This window comes from Haliotis asinina, chromosome 15, assembly GCF_037392515.1.
Source record: "Haliotis asinina isolate JCU_RB_2024 chromosome 15, JCU_Hal_asi_v2, whole genome shotgun sequence".
NCBI classification, from domain to species: Eukaryota; Metazoa; Mollusca; class Gastropoda; order Lepetellida; family Haliotidae; genus Haliotis; species Haliotis asinina.
In genome coordinates this window covers 28093391-28110758 of record NC_090294.1, presented here as the reverse complement: position 1 = coordinate 28110758, position 17368 = coordinate 28093391, and the positions used below count along the sequence as shown (strand labels likewise).

Genomic DNA, 17368 nt, shown 5'->3' with positions numbered 1-17368 from the left:
ATATAGTATCTTCCTATTGGAACTATTGGATCCATATGTTATAATTTTATCTTCTGTAAAAATTTCCGTTATCCTGGAGGATGTATAACACAGATTGTATCACAATCAGAATTGTATCACAACATCTAAGCCTTAATGCCTGTGAGAGTGAAAATCAGGCAGTTCCTGTTTGCATACCAATATTTGTTGCATTCATTTCAGAGCTATCCAGAAAATCAATGGTTAAGGGATATAATTGACATTTTTTGGTAATGCCACAAGCAAGGAGCACATTAAGCACCGAGCAAGTCTATAATGCGTGATACTGTCCTGGAGTCTGACCACTGCTGCTAAATGCTGGATACATTATTCATGATGGCCATGAACTTGAATCAATAGCACCAGCCAGGCAGATTCCATGTGCCTTGTACTACATGCTTGGTTGTCAAACAGAGAAATTAGGACCTCTGTTATCATCATGATAAGTGTTCATCAGTCTCATCAATGCTCAATTTGACACCAGTAGGAGCTTACTTGTTGATCCCAGTCAATCTGTTGCTGATTGTGAATATGTGAATTTATTCACGGTTTGAGTGACTCATTGGAAATTTCATCATCAGATGACTGGTTATGTGTTTGGTAGTGTTTGGAGTCATTGTAGTGGCTCCTGGACTTCCAGTTATGAGGAATGGATAGAGGCGAGTGTTCTCATATTATGTTGATTGAAATCTTTTGTGAGCAGACGACACCAAACTCATGACATCTTTTCAGTGCCTGGTTGTGGATTTGTGTTGAAAGCTATTGATCCAGTAGTTCTGGAACAGGAAAGATGAACAAATAACTGACATTTAACATAGATACCAAAAATCCCACCAGCAGTCGTGAAGCAGATGACACTTCCGTCAGCAGTTGCAATGTTATGGAAACATGGAGATTGATTAGTTATTCATGATCAGGAAGAATAGGACAGTCCCAAAGCTGGAATTTCGAGTTATGGTTTGATGGGTCGCAGTGTATCGAGTATAACTGGAGGCATTAGACAGAGAGTGTGGAATTTTCTATGGCTGTAGGCAAACCAGGGGTGGAATTGAAGGGAGATTTTGCCAGGAGGTCCAAATGAGTGCTGTCTAATTGGTGCGAGTGTGGTGTGTATCTACGGTCCCTCATCAGACAATTCAGCTGACATAAACCAACCTCGCCTAACATGTGCAGTCCACTTGTTAGTATACTGGATGGATCAGTTTGAAATGTCATGTCCATGGTGTTGTCTGTCCTCAAACAGAGGACATTGTGAGCATCAACATTCCGCCCCATCACCATGTACTGGTCACTCGAAACACCCATCTGCTCATCACGATAATGATTCTCGGACACCATTGTGAACTGTGAAAACACTCCAGGGGAGGACTGAATAGGAAATATCGGAACTGCTGCCTTTGTGATTTGTTTACTTTGGATGTGATTTGCCGTCAGTTTGGCTGAATGAGGTTTTCATTCATTTTGGTCGAATGGCTCCTGGAAGAAAACTGATCTGGATGTTAGTATATTGATTCAACGATCAACACAAAGTGGAAATCACCATCCCATAGTTACTTGTCTAATGGCTGACATATGCACATAGACATATGCAATGTTCGATGTAAGACATCCTGTTCCAATTTCATCAAATAATATTCAATGTAGCATTGTGATGGCAGAGTGATCTTTTTGACAGTTTAACAGTGAATTAACCACAATTCACTTACAAAGAGACAATCTTTACAGCATATCACCAATCACATTGGAAATAATTGTTAAAAGGATCCGGTAGTTCCATTCATTTCAGCCAGCTGTAGCAGACGGCTCCTCTGTATCCATACACAGAAAGACTGAGTCCAGTCCTAGAGGTAGATGAATTCACTGCATTTTCAAAGAAAGATCTATTCTGTGGTTTCCACCATGTGAATATTGATGGCTCATTGATTTGAAGTGACTGCCATTTTCTATCACTTTTCTCGCAGCCTTGCTGATGTCCCTCATTGAATATTTGGCATCAGAATGAATGTCAGACGCAGAATTTTCTAAATTGACAAGACATGGTGATAGTTTGATTTGTGTCATTACATGTGGAAAGTGTATAAAAAACATTCATTGCTGAAAGACATTCCATTCACAAATCACTTTGGTTAATGTTCCACTCACATGTCAGATACTCAGCATTTGATGCCCATGGATTTTTAATGAAGAAAATTTCATGTTTGTATGCTCTTGTATACAAAGGGATCAAGCTATTGTCTGCTAAATATTCATCGATTCATATTTATACTCTTTTGACAGAGTCTGTTTGCTCATATGAAACTGTGAATCCTGAATAATCCTCCATTCAAACAAAATATCCAGCAGCAGCATTTTTTTCCTTCACTGCCATTTCCCTCCCGTCCTATCAGTATTCCGGTCATCATAAACCTACGACTGTTAAATCCGGACCCTTAATTCCTCCTGGATACAATGGGCAAGTGGCAACTATTTTGAAGCTGCAATATTCAAAGGAGCAGCTTAGAAATATTTCCACTGTCCAATATCATCTCTGAGGGGCATTTTATAACCGGACAAAAGCCAACAGAAGGAATCTCAAAGGTGTGAATTAATCATTGAAGTACGACAACATATAAAAACAGCTTGGCTTGTCAACTGTTCATTGTTAGTCTTCTGTTGTTATCCTACTGTTGTGGGGTTTCTCCATAACAACTTTCCACTGACAAATTTGTGATTGCTGATTTCTACAGTGGCCATTATCACAGGATAACCATGGTTAAACTGTAGGGTGCATGTTGTGTGATTGCTGCTGTTAACATAAAGAGGTGGTTATCTCAGAACTATCACAAACAGGTTGTTAACAGTGCTTATACACCTGTTTTTGCAGTGGTTAAGGATCAAGGATTGGTGATATATGAGATATATGAACCAGTGGGAATTGTGACACTGTGAACTATTTGGCCACAAGGAAGGAAGATCTGAGAGGAAGTATGTAGTATTGTCAATATTTATCTCGCTGAATGAGCACACACAGTCTCCTATCCCGCTCAACTACAGCCTCTTGTTACATAACCACCACGACTGGTCTGCAGCCCTCCGAGGTCGGATAACAAGCCCCCTGCGCCTATTACACTTTTGATTTAGCCTAGGAACACATGCAGCTGATTGCAGCTTACAGCATCATCAGAGACAGAATCAACAGAGACATCTTGACTTGATGTGTCCTCGGCGGGTGACTTGCCTAATGTTTTCATGTTTGGGATGTGATTACAACAGCTTGTGCAGAGTTTTGAATTAGATTGGCATATTGTTACAAAGGATTAAGTTGTACGTGTATGAAGGAGCAGAACTAATGCTTGAAAACTTTGTGTAAATTTACAAGATTACCCCCATTATTCCAGTCATCCTTTTAACTGTACTTTTTGTTATCTCATGGTGATATGGTGATAGTGAAAACAGCGTCATTGTCAATCGGAAATCTGTGTGACTTCATGTAAAGATTTGCAGACAGCATTTCCCTCTTCCTGTCATGCTGATGGCTATCATGGTGATATATGATATATGAGTGTGTCCGGAGTTCACTATGTTCCCCATACAGGAGAGTATCACCAAGCAAACATCATTGATTTGGTGGGATATTCTCGAAGTGACTGTTCCGATTTTATAACGCTGTGTGAGCCTTACACCCCCTACAGTTGACAGAAGACTCCATGCTTAAAGAAATGGATATTTATTGCTGTTGACCTTTGTAACCTTTGAGTGACTGAAGTGGTTTAAGTTTCCTGCTTTTGAAAACCTCATAAGGAAACCGCTAAAACGTATTTACTTTCTTTATGTACCTCTTTAGAGTAATCAGTATTTGAACACGTACAAGCAGAGATTAGTTTTGGTTCTTGAAACGGGGGTAAGTCAAACTGTGTCATCACTGGATGTGTTTGGCAGTATAAGCATGGTACATGTATATGGTAAGATTTTGGACTGAAAGTGACTCAGGAGACTTTGCGGCTTGCATTCCTGGGGTTTAGAACATCCACAATCATCTTTTAGTGTTTTACTTAGAGACAAAAGGATATTGGTAAAGCTGGCTGTTACATGGAGCTGATTCTGTGCTCATCACCTAGAGGAATCTCTATCACTGTGGTCACACAAGGACAACGCCGGATTAGCTCACCGTACAGATTATAGTAGTACATGTGGACTGAAATGGATGTACTCATTATTTGCATTACCTGGCACTTAAGTTGCCTTCTGTCATCTTGATTGGTTCACTGATTCAGACTACTGTAGTACGTGTGGACTTGAGAGGACAATACTCAGTTTGTGTTAGCAGGCATTGAAATCGTCTATTGTCATCTTGATTTGCTCATCAAAATAGATAGCTGTAGTACATGCAGATTGTAGTGGACAGTGCTCACTATTTGCATTAGATCATCTGCACAGAGAGCATACACAGCAGTGGTCATTCGTATTTACAAGCTTTGTGGCTGAATGACAGACATTGAACAATTATGCATGGATACCCTGCCTGAATGTTTGAAGATTCAATATTTGCTTCATAATAATACGCTCACCGCCTAGGACTGAGTTGTTTCGTCATAAGGACTCTTGTACACCTGGACAAGTAGACCTGGAACTTTGTTCAGCCTGGTTAGGCAAAAGTCAGGACAATGTGTGAGGCCATGGATACTTGGAGTGGAGTGGTGCTGAGGAAGAAGAAGCTGCCCCCACGGCCAGAGTCCATGTGTTGTGGCAGTCTTAAGGTGGGTATGTCTTACCAGAGTTAGAAACAGCTTCTAGTTGACCAATGTTCTGGAAATAAGTTGCAGACAAGTTTGATTTATTACTCGATCAATATCCGCTTGTACAAAGGGATACTTTTACCATCATGATTGTAAGACTGGTACCCTAACTCAAACCCTAACTCTAACCCTGTGCAATTTAGCCCAGATGAATTCTACCCACAGAGATGGATGGTGTCGTGATGGTATGACTAGACATCACACATGTATTGTTGACCTCATTTCTTCTGTTTTGACTGGATAACCATGACCTCACTAAGGTCATACCAGAAGTTTGTGCTTTTTCTCTTTTTCATTCATAAAAATATTACAAGGCTTCTATAAGACTTACACTCTATTAATGAAACACACTTTTGCTACAGAAAACATTCATATATCTTAAAATTAGTTTAGTACAGACATGAAACAACCATTTAGCCAATACATGGCAATGTCATGACAAAGGACTGTGGTAATGCAATCACTTAATTTAGTGAAAGAATTCAGTGTTGCAATCCTAATAGATATGCTAGACTATTTACTAGTTTAGTGCAATGATGGTAATGTCTAGTGTCATCACTGAATGTTAGTGTGTGTAGTTTCTGTTCCCAGAAGGCTTATAAACACAATGACATGAAAACAAATTTTGGACACAAGTTCTATGACTCGTGCGTCTACATTTGAAAAGGTATCTGAAGTATATTAACTTCTGCAGCTCTCCTGTGGTGTCATTCTCTGAACACCGCATGGTGTCAATTCGTTTTTTGCAGTAGATGCAGCTTACCAGAAACTTATACGGAACTTATTTCATACACCAGGTGTAGGGGTTTTACGATTGGCCTAGAGCTAAGATCAGTTAGTAGATCTCATGTCAGTGAGTGCTGGAATGGATGGTGTCAAATCCTAGTTGAAATAGTTGATATTGATGCATGTAACCATATCACCCTTGTCTGAAGACTGAGCCTGTTTGGGCCTGGTCAACAAGAGACATTGGGATACTACATTTTACAACAGTGCATGTCATCCAATTTGATCACCCAGTTGTCACTGGAATCCACTTACATGATGAAGAATGCAATAACTGCAGTGGATGCATCCTGTCTGCCAGCAACGTACATTGAAACAGTATCACATACATGATATAGAAATGGAAACAAAGTGTTTAGATCTCATGTCAATGACCACTGATGGCAACAGGTCTGAATTTAAGTTATAGACTGAAAAAGTGTATGCATGTTTTTGACATTGCTGGCTGTAGCTATATCACCTTTGCCTGTATGTAGACAGTCCTGTTGGCCTTGCCAGCCAGAGATAAACTGCACAAGCAACTATCCACACCACTGGAACACCAAGATTGCAATGGCCTTCTTTGATCACCCAACTCTCTATTTAATAACTTCATAAAAGAAGCAAGTGATGCCAGAGATATATTCTACCCCAGGATCCCCAGAGGGAGGACATTCAAAGTATCATCGTCTGGTATAAGTATGGAAGCATGAGCATGCTTCGATGTGACCTTTTCATGAGAACATAGCTCAGAGATGAGAATCCTACAGACGAACACTTGCAAACATTTTGCTGTGATTGTCCTTTTCTTCTCAGCCTAAGATGTCTCCAAGCTGGTAACTATTGATCGAAATCAGTATGAGATTTGTTACATGAAATTGTGATGCTGATGGCATAGAGTAGTTCGTATGTCTGATGCACACAGACCAGTCTACATGGAACCGAGGCCCTTTGGCCATGTATCAAAAAGATTAATCTTCTTTGCTGCAATATGTCTACCTTTTCTAGTTTGAGCTCATGTTTGGTTAAGCCAACAGTACTGATCTCATCATCTGTAGAACTAATGGGTATTAACTTTGTAAAACTACTTAAATTAAGTACCTCTTGAGTGCAAGTATATATAGTTTCTGGCAGAGGAAACTCCATATTCCACTGCTGCTTGGCATGATTAAGAAAACATATCAGATTTCCAATAACCACAAGACTCTTTAAAATCTTACATCCATTGATTAACTGCAGTGTTGACAGGTACTTGCAACAGTTAAATAGTGCATGTACACATTTATATGCTGAACAATAAATGTCTTCTTCTTGAAAATAATCAAATCGGATTTGTTGCACATGGTAGTTGCAAGTACACTATGCATATTAACCACTTACTGGTATTACCACACACTAGTAAACTGTTTTCATTGTACACATCTTTTGTTTATTTGTTGTTTAATGCAGTACTAATATTCAAGCTATATGGCATCAGTCAGTAAATATTCCATTTAGACCAGACCATACAGTGATCAACATCATGAATGAATATCTAGTCCCTTTGATATAAGCTAAGCTGTCTGATGTTAACATGTTTGACTATGTCTGTGAAAATGTCTGTTCTTGATCAGCATGAACGGATAGAATACAAAATAGGTTCTCTGTCTTGAAAAAGACGTTTCACGCGATGAAAGCATTAAATTGATTAATTGTATGTTTTACATCTTTTAAACTTTATATTGGATTTCCCTTCGATGAGTAAATACAGTCATCCCTTGCCATAATGCATGTACACTTCTGTTGCCCACGGTGATTGTTTGTGTTGGTTGTTTCCTTCATCAAGGCACTGTAGTCAAGCAGGGATGTATTGGGTGTATTGACTCATCGTTGTGTGAATGTAGTTTCATCTTGAATCTGATAAATAGAGGATACTAAACGACCTTTCTTGTAATACCATTTTTTTTAAACAAGTTAATGACATGAAGAATGGTATTTCTCAGAAACGAGTTTAATATTCTGTTTACAACTGATAGAAACCCACCTAGAGTGTGATGACTCTCAGCTGTCTGCAAGTCAGGCGAGGTTTAATATCATAGTGACAGAGGTATTAGCAGTAGCAGAGGTATTAGCATTGTGACATCACTACTGTAAAACATTATGACATCATGTGTTTAGCAGTCTTACATTGGTGTAATATTGTCGTACAAATATTATACAGCAGTATCTTCCAAGTGTGAGTTTTAATCCTTACTGGGATGCAACAGGCCAACACATTCAGGATGTTTAACACTTTTGTTACAGAACACCAAACACAATATTTACTTTTACGTTTACACATTGATGGATGTATTTAGGCAACAGATGAATTTTATCTAGAGCTACAATTATCCACCTGCTGTGCAATATTTACCCAAGGCAGATAACCTACCTCAATGATTTTTCAGAGACAGTATTTATATTTAGAAAAGTCTGGAGCATCCCATGTTCATCTACCACATGGAAAATGTCTTCTTAGTGTCCCATGCGTGTCTCTGTTGGTATTCCAAGGTGGAATAGGTCTCCAACATCCAATACTTGTCTCCCCTTCAGGTACACCAAACACCCAAGTGATTATCCACAGTAGAAAAGGTCCTTATTATTGTACCTTCTGCTTGTCTTTCTCTCAGGAGGGTGTGTTGGGTAGCCTAGTGGTTAAAGCTTTCCCTCAGGGTTCAATTCCCTACATGGGTACAATGTGTGAAGCCCATTTCTGGGGTCCCACTGTGACATTGCTGCAGTAAAGGCATTCACCCTGTCAGGATTCCAGAACTGGTTCCCAATAACCCATGCTTATCTCTTTGTAACAATACTGAAAATATGTCCCAAGCATCCCATGTAATATCCAGCCATTGGTATTTCAGCACCACATGTTTTTCCCTGTTCATTTCATTGAAGAGAAGGAAGGTGCCAGTGCCAGCACCAGCAGTAGTTGGGGTGAACACAGGTGACCAATTGCCTTGCCACTTTGCAGTTATATCCCAGAACCCATGGTCAAGACTGGCTCCTAGCTTTTCAGCATTAGCGTTTAATGGGATATGGGGAATCAGTGTTGTGCATCCCTTCAGCAGTGTTCTAATGGATGCTAAACCCAATTTGCTCCCAAAGTCATTATTTTGAGTATGTGGTTGGCAGTTCAAGTCAGCATATGGTTTTGATTGACCCAGACTTATTGCATAAAACTCAGGTTTGTTTTTGTCTGAAATACAAATAGAGATGAAGAACCAGTTAAAATGTCATGGGTAGTTTAACTGTTGGTTCACTGATGATTCAGCTAATCAACCCCATTCTTATGTGCCCCAATATTATACTCACAGGAGTCAACCCAAAGCCAGACGTCAGCCATTTCACACTGAAAAGTCGATAAAGCAGTGCAGCAACCAATTAGAGTAATATATCTGTGGGAGTAGATAGGTGACGTTTAGCCACTGTTGGCTCAGACATTACCATTGATCCCTGCATGTCATGACCACAGCCTGTCGGGGACTGCTGGTAATTAGATTAATGACAAAGTTATGGCTGTTACAGGACTCAGTGCTGACATTTGAGCTGCAAGCAATTGTATCAACAGTCTAAGTATTGAATTATTTAGGAAACTTATCGGGGAGGACATTGTTAGGATTTTTGTCTGCTTATTGGCTGTTACAAAGAAATTATGTATAGTAGATAGTGTAAATCAATTTGAGTACCTGATGTTCTATTGATTTTTTACATTAGAAACTAATTGGCTCAGCTGGAATATCATTACATCGAGTTTCTGATGTGACAAATATTCAAAGACTAAAATAATCATGATGTTTATGAGATTCTAGTGCACATTGTGAGTGAAATGAAAAAGGTATACTATTCCAGTATTTTATACATTACACTAAAAGGATCCTGTGAGATGAGAGCAATCAAGGCTTAGAGTTATCTCCCTTTAGCTGTGACCCAGGAAAGGTATCTGGAACGGCATCTTTTTAACTGTTGGTTTAGGTTTAGATGTGAAGAATAGGACATATTATGGGCATTGTTGAAAAAATTATTGTAAACAGATATTAGATTCATACAATATGAATAATGGGAGTAACGTTTGTAAATCATAAAATTGGATTATCTATATTTTGATTAAGAAACAAAGTTTACTGTGATATTAAAGTCTCTTTCAAGTTTCAGCAGGGTATTGCTCCACTTACATACATGATTTTATATAAATGTTTTTTAACAAAAATGGCGTTGTATGTGATATATCGCTTCTTGAAAGAAAATGTCTTGTGCTTGTTTGGACCAATTCATCATTATATTATGCTCCAAATCATCACATGGATTACTGATTATTTATAATTGATGTAAATTATACTGGTACTTCTTTCCATTATGTCTTGTCAAGACATCACAACATATTCTACATCACTGATGATGATATGATATATGTTAAATGTTTTTTTTTTGATGTAAATTATACTGGTACTTCTTTCCATTATGTCTTGTCAAGACATCACAACATATTCTACATCACTGATGATGATATGATATATGTTAAATGGTTTTTTTTTGATGTAAATTATACTGGTACTTCTTTCCATTATGTCTTGTCAAGACATCACAACATATTCTACATCACTGATGATGATATGATATATGTTAAATGTTTTTTTTTTTGATGTAAATTATACTGGTACTTCTTTCCATTATGTCTTGTCAAGACATCACCACATATTCTACATCACTGATGATGATATGATATATGTTAAATGTGTTTTTTTTTGATGTAAATTATACTGGTACTTCTTTCCATTATGTCTTGTCAAGACATCACAACATATTCTACATCACTGATGATGATATGATATATGTTAAATGTTTTTTTTTTGATGTAAATTATACTGGTACTTCTTTCCATTATGTCTTGTCAAGACATCACAACATATTCTACATCACTGATGATGATATGATATATGTTAAATGTTTTTTTTTTTGATGTAAATTATACTGGTACTTCTTTCCATTATGTCTTGTCAAGACATCACAACATATTCTACATCACTGATGATGATATGATATATGTTAAATGTTTTTTTTTTTGATGTAAATTATACTGGTACTTCTTTCCATTATGTCTTGTCAAGACATCACAACATATTCTACATCACTGATGATGATATGATATATGTTAAATGTTTTTCAAAGCACCTCTAAACGTATTTCTCTCACTCATTCAGGCACACATTCACTCACTCACTAACTCAATCATGTATACACCCACCACCCACCTGTCTGTTTACATCCTATTACTAACTCAAGCTGTCCATCAACATGTAACAGGATATGTTTCATGTTTAATCTGTCTCAGTTTCTCTCCTAAGCATCACTGCTCACATATACCTGTCAAGTTTGCCCTGTTTGTAGGGGGCGCTCATCCTCGACTAGATGCAGTCTACTTCAAATAATTATACGGCAGGGTACTGACGTAGTCGACCGGGATAGGCAGCACATTGTCCTTGAGTAAACTTTCAGCCCACGTCTGTGATTAAAACCTTTAAATAATAGTTATAGGTGTTTGGGTTTTATTTCTACGTTGCAAGTTGAAGAAGGGATATCATTGGGAATAGCAGCGAACAATCTGTGCATTGTAATATGGAGGAATCTGAGTTTTGGAGTACCTGGAGAACCTGTGAGGTAGGGGAGGTGGAGGAGTAGTATGATCTCGTTTTATTTATTACAAGGCACTGCAAAGTCTGTACCCAGTATACCAAGTATATTGTATATTGTGACATGAAGGACTCAAACTTCCGGAGTATCTGTGCAGTAGGAGGGAGGGTGGAAACGTATGATCAGGTGCCATTGTACAAAACAGCCTTAATACTATGGTGATTGTAGGTCCCATACCTTAACATAGACTTACATTTTTACCATTTCTGTTAATTTTGTTTTCAAATTTCTTTTTTATTTACCACATAAGGCCATATACTTTAGTATGAATCATCATGACTGAAGAGTTGATTCCAGGTTCTTACTGTATCGTTGATACAGACACAGACTGTGATACAGACACAGATTGTGATACTCTGCCCACCACACATCCACCCTGAATCTAACATTGTTTACACTGACTCACAATGCCACCCCTTTGTTGTGAGTATCCTCCAGGACCAACATGTTTACCCACAATGTTTTCCCACAATGTTTTTTGTCTGACATCTGATGCTGGCTGGCCTGGCCATTGTTGACAAAAGGTAAAAATACTTTATAATCACAGCTTACTCTACATAATCAAACATACCTTTTGTTCAATTACTTCTGACACTACACATTAGATAGGTTCCAGATACTGATTAAATCTTTACCTAGAAACCTAGATTTGTCATCTTACTGGCATGCATACTTATCAGCAGAGTTAACCCACACATCTGGAGTTGTTTTTGCTATGGCTGTAAATTTGTTTCATCCCCCCTTATCTGTCTTTCAGAAAGAAAGTTTTTTTGCCTGCATTTGTCAGTCTGCTCTATCTAAGGTATAATTAAGGTATAAGTGGGGGGAGGTGGGACACCACTGGAGGAAGAAGAAGTCTATTAGTCCCAAAGCTCATGTCAGTAATCTCAATGTAGTAAGTTAACAGGGAACAGTTCATGTTCCTTTTGTTATTGAAGTGCTCAACAAAACAAGTTAAGCCTTAAGGGCAACCCCAACTTACAGTATCCAAATATTTACTAGATCATATCAGTATAGGAAAGATAGGCCTTACCAACGTCCATGACGAGTGTAAAAAAAAGTCTAGTCTGGCCTCATGTCAGGTCAGTTTTAGCAAACCAACGGCATATATGTTACTAGAATAATCAAACAGATATAATTATCGCAAATGGAAGAGATGAGATATCTTTGCTATAAGAACATATCTGACTTTTCAAATCTAGACAGAGATGTTCATGACAGATGTTCTGAAGACTAGTTCTGTAGTGCTGTTACCAGATGATTCCACTAGGAGCGATCTGACAGTCCTAGCTCTATGTGTGCATATTAAATGATAGCTTAAAATAAGACAAAGCAGTTTTAAGTCTTGAAATGGTGTTTTATTTATATCTGGAGGACAGGCTAGATTTTGGCAGGACTGGTAAAACATTTGACCAGCCAGTCCGGTGGACAGGCTAGATTTTCAACATCCTTCCTACACTGGTTCATATTATGATCCAAACAATACTTAAATATTGAATAGTGTTGTGGTCCTTTACCTTTTTCGTTAGGGACAGGCTAGATTTTGGCAGGACTGGTAAAACATTTGACCAGCCAGTCTGGTGGACAGGCTAGATTTTCTACGTCTTTCGTACACTGGTTCATATTTTGATCCAAACAATACTTAAATATTGAAAAGTGTTGTGGTCCTTAACCTTTTTTGTTGAGTATATTACATTATTTACATTATATATTCCCCTTAGCATGTAAATTCAACTACCCTTTCAGTAATGAAAGCAGGGTTTTGAAAGGTCAGATAACTGCAAACACTTTCTTTGAGTTAGGGAAGTGATTAATTTTCAGAATGGTTCTCAGTGAGATATCACAACTGGGTTGGTGTCCCTGCCGACACCTGCCATTCAGGATGTTTGAAGTAGATACATTTATTGCAGACGTCTTGCTTCACTTGGTCGGTAAGGACATGGGTGTGTTGTCAACTATGGAAAAGCTTTGTTAATTTTACAACACACTTGACTTCTGTCAACACGACTTCCAGTTAATGTCACAGTACATTTACTTACAGTGATGGTATTGTTGATTCTTATCCTCAGCCTGGAGGCATCTTATAAAGAGTTGACTGGGTTTTCCCTTGGCTGAATGCACTCATGGCTGTTCAGGGTCTTTCCTTAGTGTTAATTAAGAATAGGGATCAACAGCCTTCTCCCAACCGAGAAATCAGATGAAGAGATTTTCAGTGCAGATTGATGCTGATTATTTCCGAAGAGGATCATAACTTTGCTTTCCCTCTGTCCTGTTTACACTGACAGGTAGCTCACAAGTACCACAACTTTGTTGTAAAAGTTGTCTAAAGCAGATTGGATGGACAGGATCAGTGACTTGAATGTACAGACTGACCAAGTGTGCCGTCATGATAACTGGCATAAATTTACATGTTTTAAGTCACTGGCTTATCTGGCTAATGGCAACTGCCTAGTGATTAAAGCATTCACTCATGATGCCAAAGGCTCGGGTTCGAATCTCGATTCCCCACAGTGTGTGAAACCTGTTTATGGTGTCTGCTGCTGTGATATTGCCAGAACATTGCTAAAAGCAGTAAAAAAATAAACTCACTCAATCACTCACTGCTTGAATATTTACTTCTATAGAGGGAGAGTTGTGCCCTATTAAGCCATCAAGTATAAGCTTGTTTGTTTCAGCTTCAAGCCTGTCCTTTTGTGTTTTGGCATGCTCAGTCATTTAAAGTTTTAAATAGCGTTGCCCGTACATCACCCTCTGATATTAATAAAACTCCATCATGACTCAAATATTCCTAATGAAAATGATGACTTATTGAGGTTACCTGAAATGGAAGTGGTGGTTGTCTTTTCTGAATATACATAAAAGCAGTTCCTTCATTCATGGAGTCACCTGGGTGGTATCTGAGATCCCTATAATCAAGCCTATCTATTTGTATCACTTGTTCCAACACAGGTCTGTAGCAGATGCTCATCTGACTTGCCTTTGTCCATAAATACTGACCCTGCTGAGTCCTGATTATACATATGTAGCTAACTTTGAGATATACTCATGCATCCAGGCCAAAGGGTCTCAGCTTTTTTGTGACAAACATGGTGACCTATTAGGTTTGGGTAAACAAGATTTTTCTGGAGCCTCAGAAACTGAAAATAATTTGAGAATGTTAAAAATAATAGCAATAAACTCTTTCTTCCTAGCTGTGTGGTTTTCAGACAGTCTTTGTTGTCTCACTGTCAAACACTTACAGTTTATCATCTTGAAACAGCAAAGCCAACAGCACTGTTGGTTTTTGTGAGATATTCTGAGATATGATCTTCAACCTCAAGAAAAACAATAATAATTAGTGAATATGTCTTTAATAACCCTCTTTTCTTATATTACATTCTTTTCAGTAAGATAATGTGACACATGTAACTGAAAAAAGAGCATGATTTGAATGATTTTAAGAGCTAGGTTAGAATAGGTCTTCAGTAATACTGAGTGTTCATGCTGTTGATCACTGGTTTCTATGGTCCAGGCACGATTATTTACTGTCAGCATATAGCTGGAATATTGCAGAGTGCAGTATTAAACAACAAACAAGCAAGCAAATCTATGGTGTCGTAGAAAGATCACCTGCCTACAGAGTGGATATTTAACTCTTTCATACCAAGAGATAATTAAATATGACACTTGTTGTTACCTTGGCTTACCTTCAGTCTGAAGAGGATAAAGCAAGAATGGTCTGACACAGCAGGGATTATGAAAGGCAGGGGCCATGTGCCATTTTGCACATAAGATTGAAGAACAACCCATTAAAATTTTGATGTTTACTATTAGTACAAGGGCAATGGTGCATTCTAAAGTCAGAAAATGGCTAACAATCTGAAAATGGCCCATTGTCAAATTTCTCTTTCCCAATTCCTGCAGTCTGTAAAATGTGTCTGAGTGGTTATATCGTGTTATGCCGTGGAATGGCCTCCTAGTGGGTTAGCACTATAAAACCAGCATAAGTTGTGAGTGATCCAGCTGCACACACATAGACCCAGACTGCAATATGAGTCATATAATTTTTACTTGATTGATCACACTCCTATCACCACTACTATCATCTTATACTTTTCTTATTTGAAGATGAAAGATTCTGAAAATAACAGAATGATGGAATGCTTTATATGAAATGCAGACGTTAGAGACAACTTAGAAACACAGTCATCTGCGAACCAATTTGTTTTCAAGAATGTGGATTGTCCTGTCTTTACCCTCTGCAAGTCTGTGGTAGCTCAGTCCATCTTGGGAGTCGTTCTCACCCACGCTATCCTGCCATTGTTATCATGTGTTTTATTCCAGCCTTAGGAAATCAAAGCCATTCATCTTTCAGTAAATGGCTCATTCTGTGCACAAGGGAGGTAATTAAGTACAGGGCAGAGGTCAGCATCTGTATAAAATACATGTCAGCTTTGTGTGGACATTAAATGGACATGCTTGACAAAATTGCCACATAAAAAGATTCATTATGTTGTACTGTGCCTATGATATTCATTCATTCATTCATCCTTTCATTCATCCTTTCATTCAGTTACTAGACTAAACATTCAGAGTAGAGGAATCCTGATCTTGTTTTGTGCGTTCAGGTAGATATTGTGGATGATTTTGTTGCAATGCATACAACTGGGGAGGGTTCCATAGATAAACTTGAATTTTTAATTCAAAAGTCAAATTCAATTGGGCTTTGACTGAAATACAGTTAAATGTTCAGTAAAGCCTCTTATTGGTCTCTTTCATCAGTACTTGTGTTTTTTTAGTGTATGGTATTGTACTCGGAAGATTTATTTTGTTGCTCATACTTTTGACCACTGGTTTGAATATCTCACCATTAGTGTCCTGATAATCAAATCTCTCTTTCAAGCAGAGGACTGTTTACAGGCGAAAAGCAGTTAGGTCTTATTGCACAACAGCTGTCATTTTTGCCCTGATTGCTTTCATTATTGTTGTTGCTAGGCTCTTCAACACCAGTTAGACACTGTTAGATTAGATCACTGAACTAAACTCTCCAGAGAAAAGAGTTTGGTTAGCCTGGTAAATGTAACATCTCTTGATAGTTAGGGGAAGTGTGACTCAAACTGTTGAACGAAGTAATGCAGCCTGCCTTCTCTTCACAGGTAATTACTTTTAACCAATGATGCCCTGAACAACTACAGTGGAATCCGACTGGGTTTCATATCTCCTCGCCCACTGAGGGACAGATTAATTTGTCTTCATCTGGTGTATTTTCCAACAGTTTAACTGAGGGGATTTAGATATAAAAGAAGAATATATGTTCTTTTCACAAATTAAAACTTCAAAATTCAAAATAATATAAGTTAAAGGCCTCTTAGGTATTGTAATACACAACCATGAAATTCACTGTTATTTCCAGTGATTATATCATGACACACAACGTTAAGGGTTATTTTAGCCACTGTACATTAATACTCAGTCCTTGACCAAAGCAGAGTGGCTATGGCATCCGTCCTGAGAACAGGTCAGTGGTTTGATCCTGTGTCCATGACCTACCCAGAGTTGTCAAGAGGTGGTACTTGTGTACCTGTCTGGTGCTTCACATGTTGAATGAGTCCGTGTGTCTATCCAAATATGAGTCATGGTGTCGAAGATGGCCAGCACTACATAATCAGTGAATGCGTGGACAGATACAAACAACACCTCCCATCCAGCAATACATCAGACATTCATGATTGGAATCCTTGTTGACCAAGTGAATCATTTTCAGAATGTGAAAGTAACTGGGTTGTCAGTCTTCTGGTCCACTTGTTAATGCTGGTCCACTCAATCATTTGAGGGCTGCATCCATTTTGACTGAGTTTTTTGTAGGATCTTACAAGCACGTTGTTTGGTATTTTAATGAAACTTTAAAGGAGTCCTACAGGTTTAGTCAATGGATGTGAAATATGAATGTTTGCTTGTACCTCTGTGGTGCATTTCATCAAGTGAAGCTGTGACTGAGTTTCTGCATGTGATGCTACCTTGGTGTAGAAACAACAGATGAAAACTTTCATTGGTGGTCATGGCTCCCTGTGGGCAACCAGGGTAGCCTCCAGTTGTGTGAGACATGTTAGTCATGCTGGTTT

At 38.3% G+C, this 17368-nt stretch overlaps 1 protein-coding gene across 2 annotated transcripts in view; it reads left to right on the top strand.

The window, feature by feature from the left end:
- The window catches only part of LOC137265309 (rhotekin-2-like), a 99527-nt gene that overhangs the window by 21696 nt on the left and 60463 nt on the right, over positions 1–17368 (top strand). Inside the window, exon 1 of one of the 2 annotated variants that reach the window (XM_067800672.1) lies at positions 3173–4754. The exons of the other annotated variant lie outside the window; for it this stretch is intronic. Coding sequence (XP_067656773.1) covers positions 4662–4754 — 93 coding nt within the window. The 5' untranslated portion in view covers positions 3173–4661. Of the gene's footprint in view, positions 1–3172; positions 4755–17368 lie in introns of those variants that run through there. 2 annotated transcript variants of the gene reach the window in all.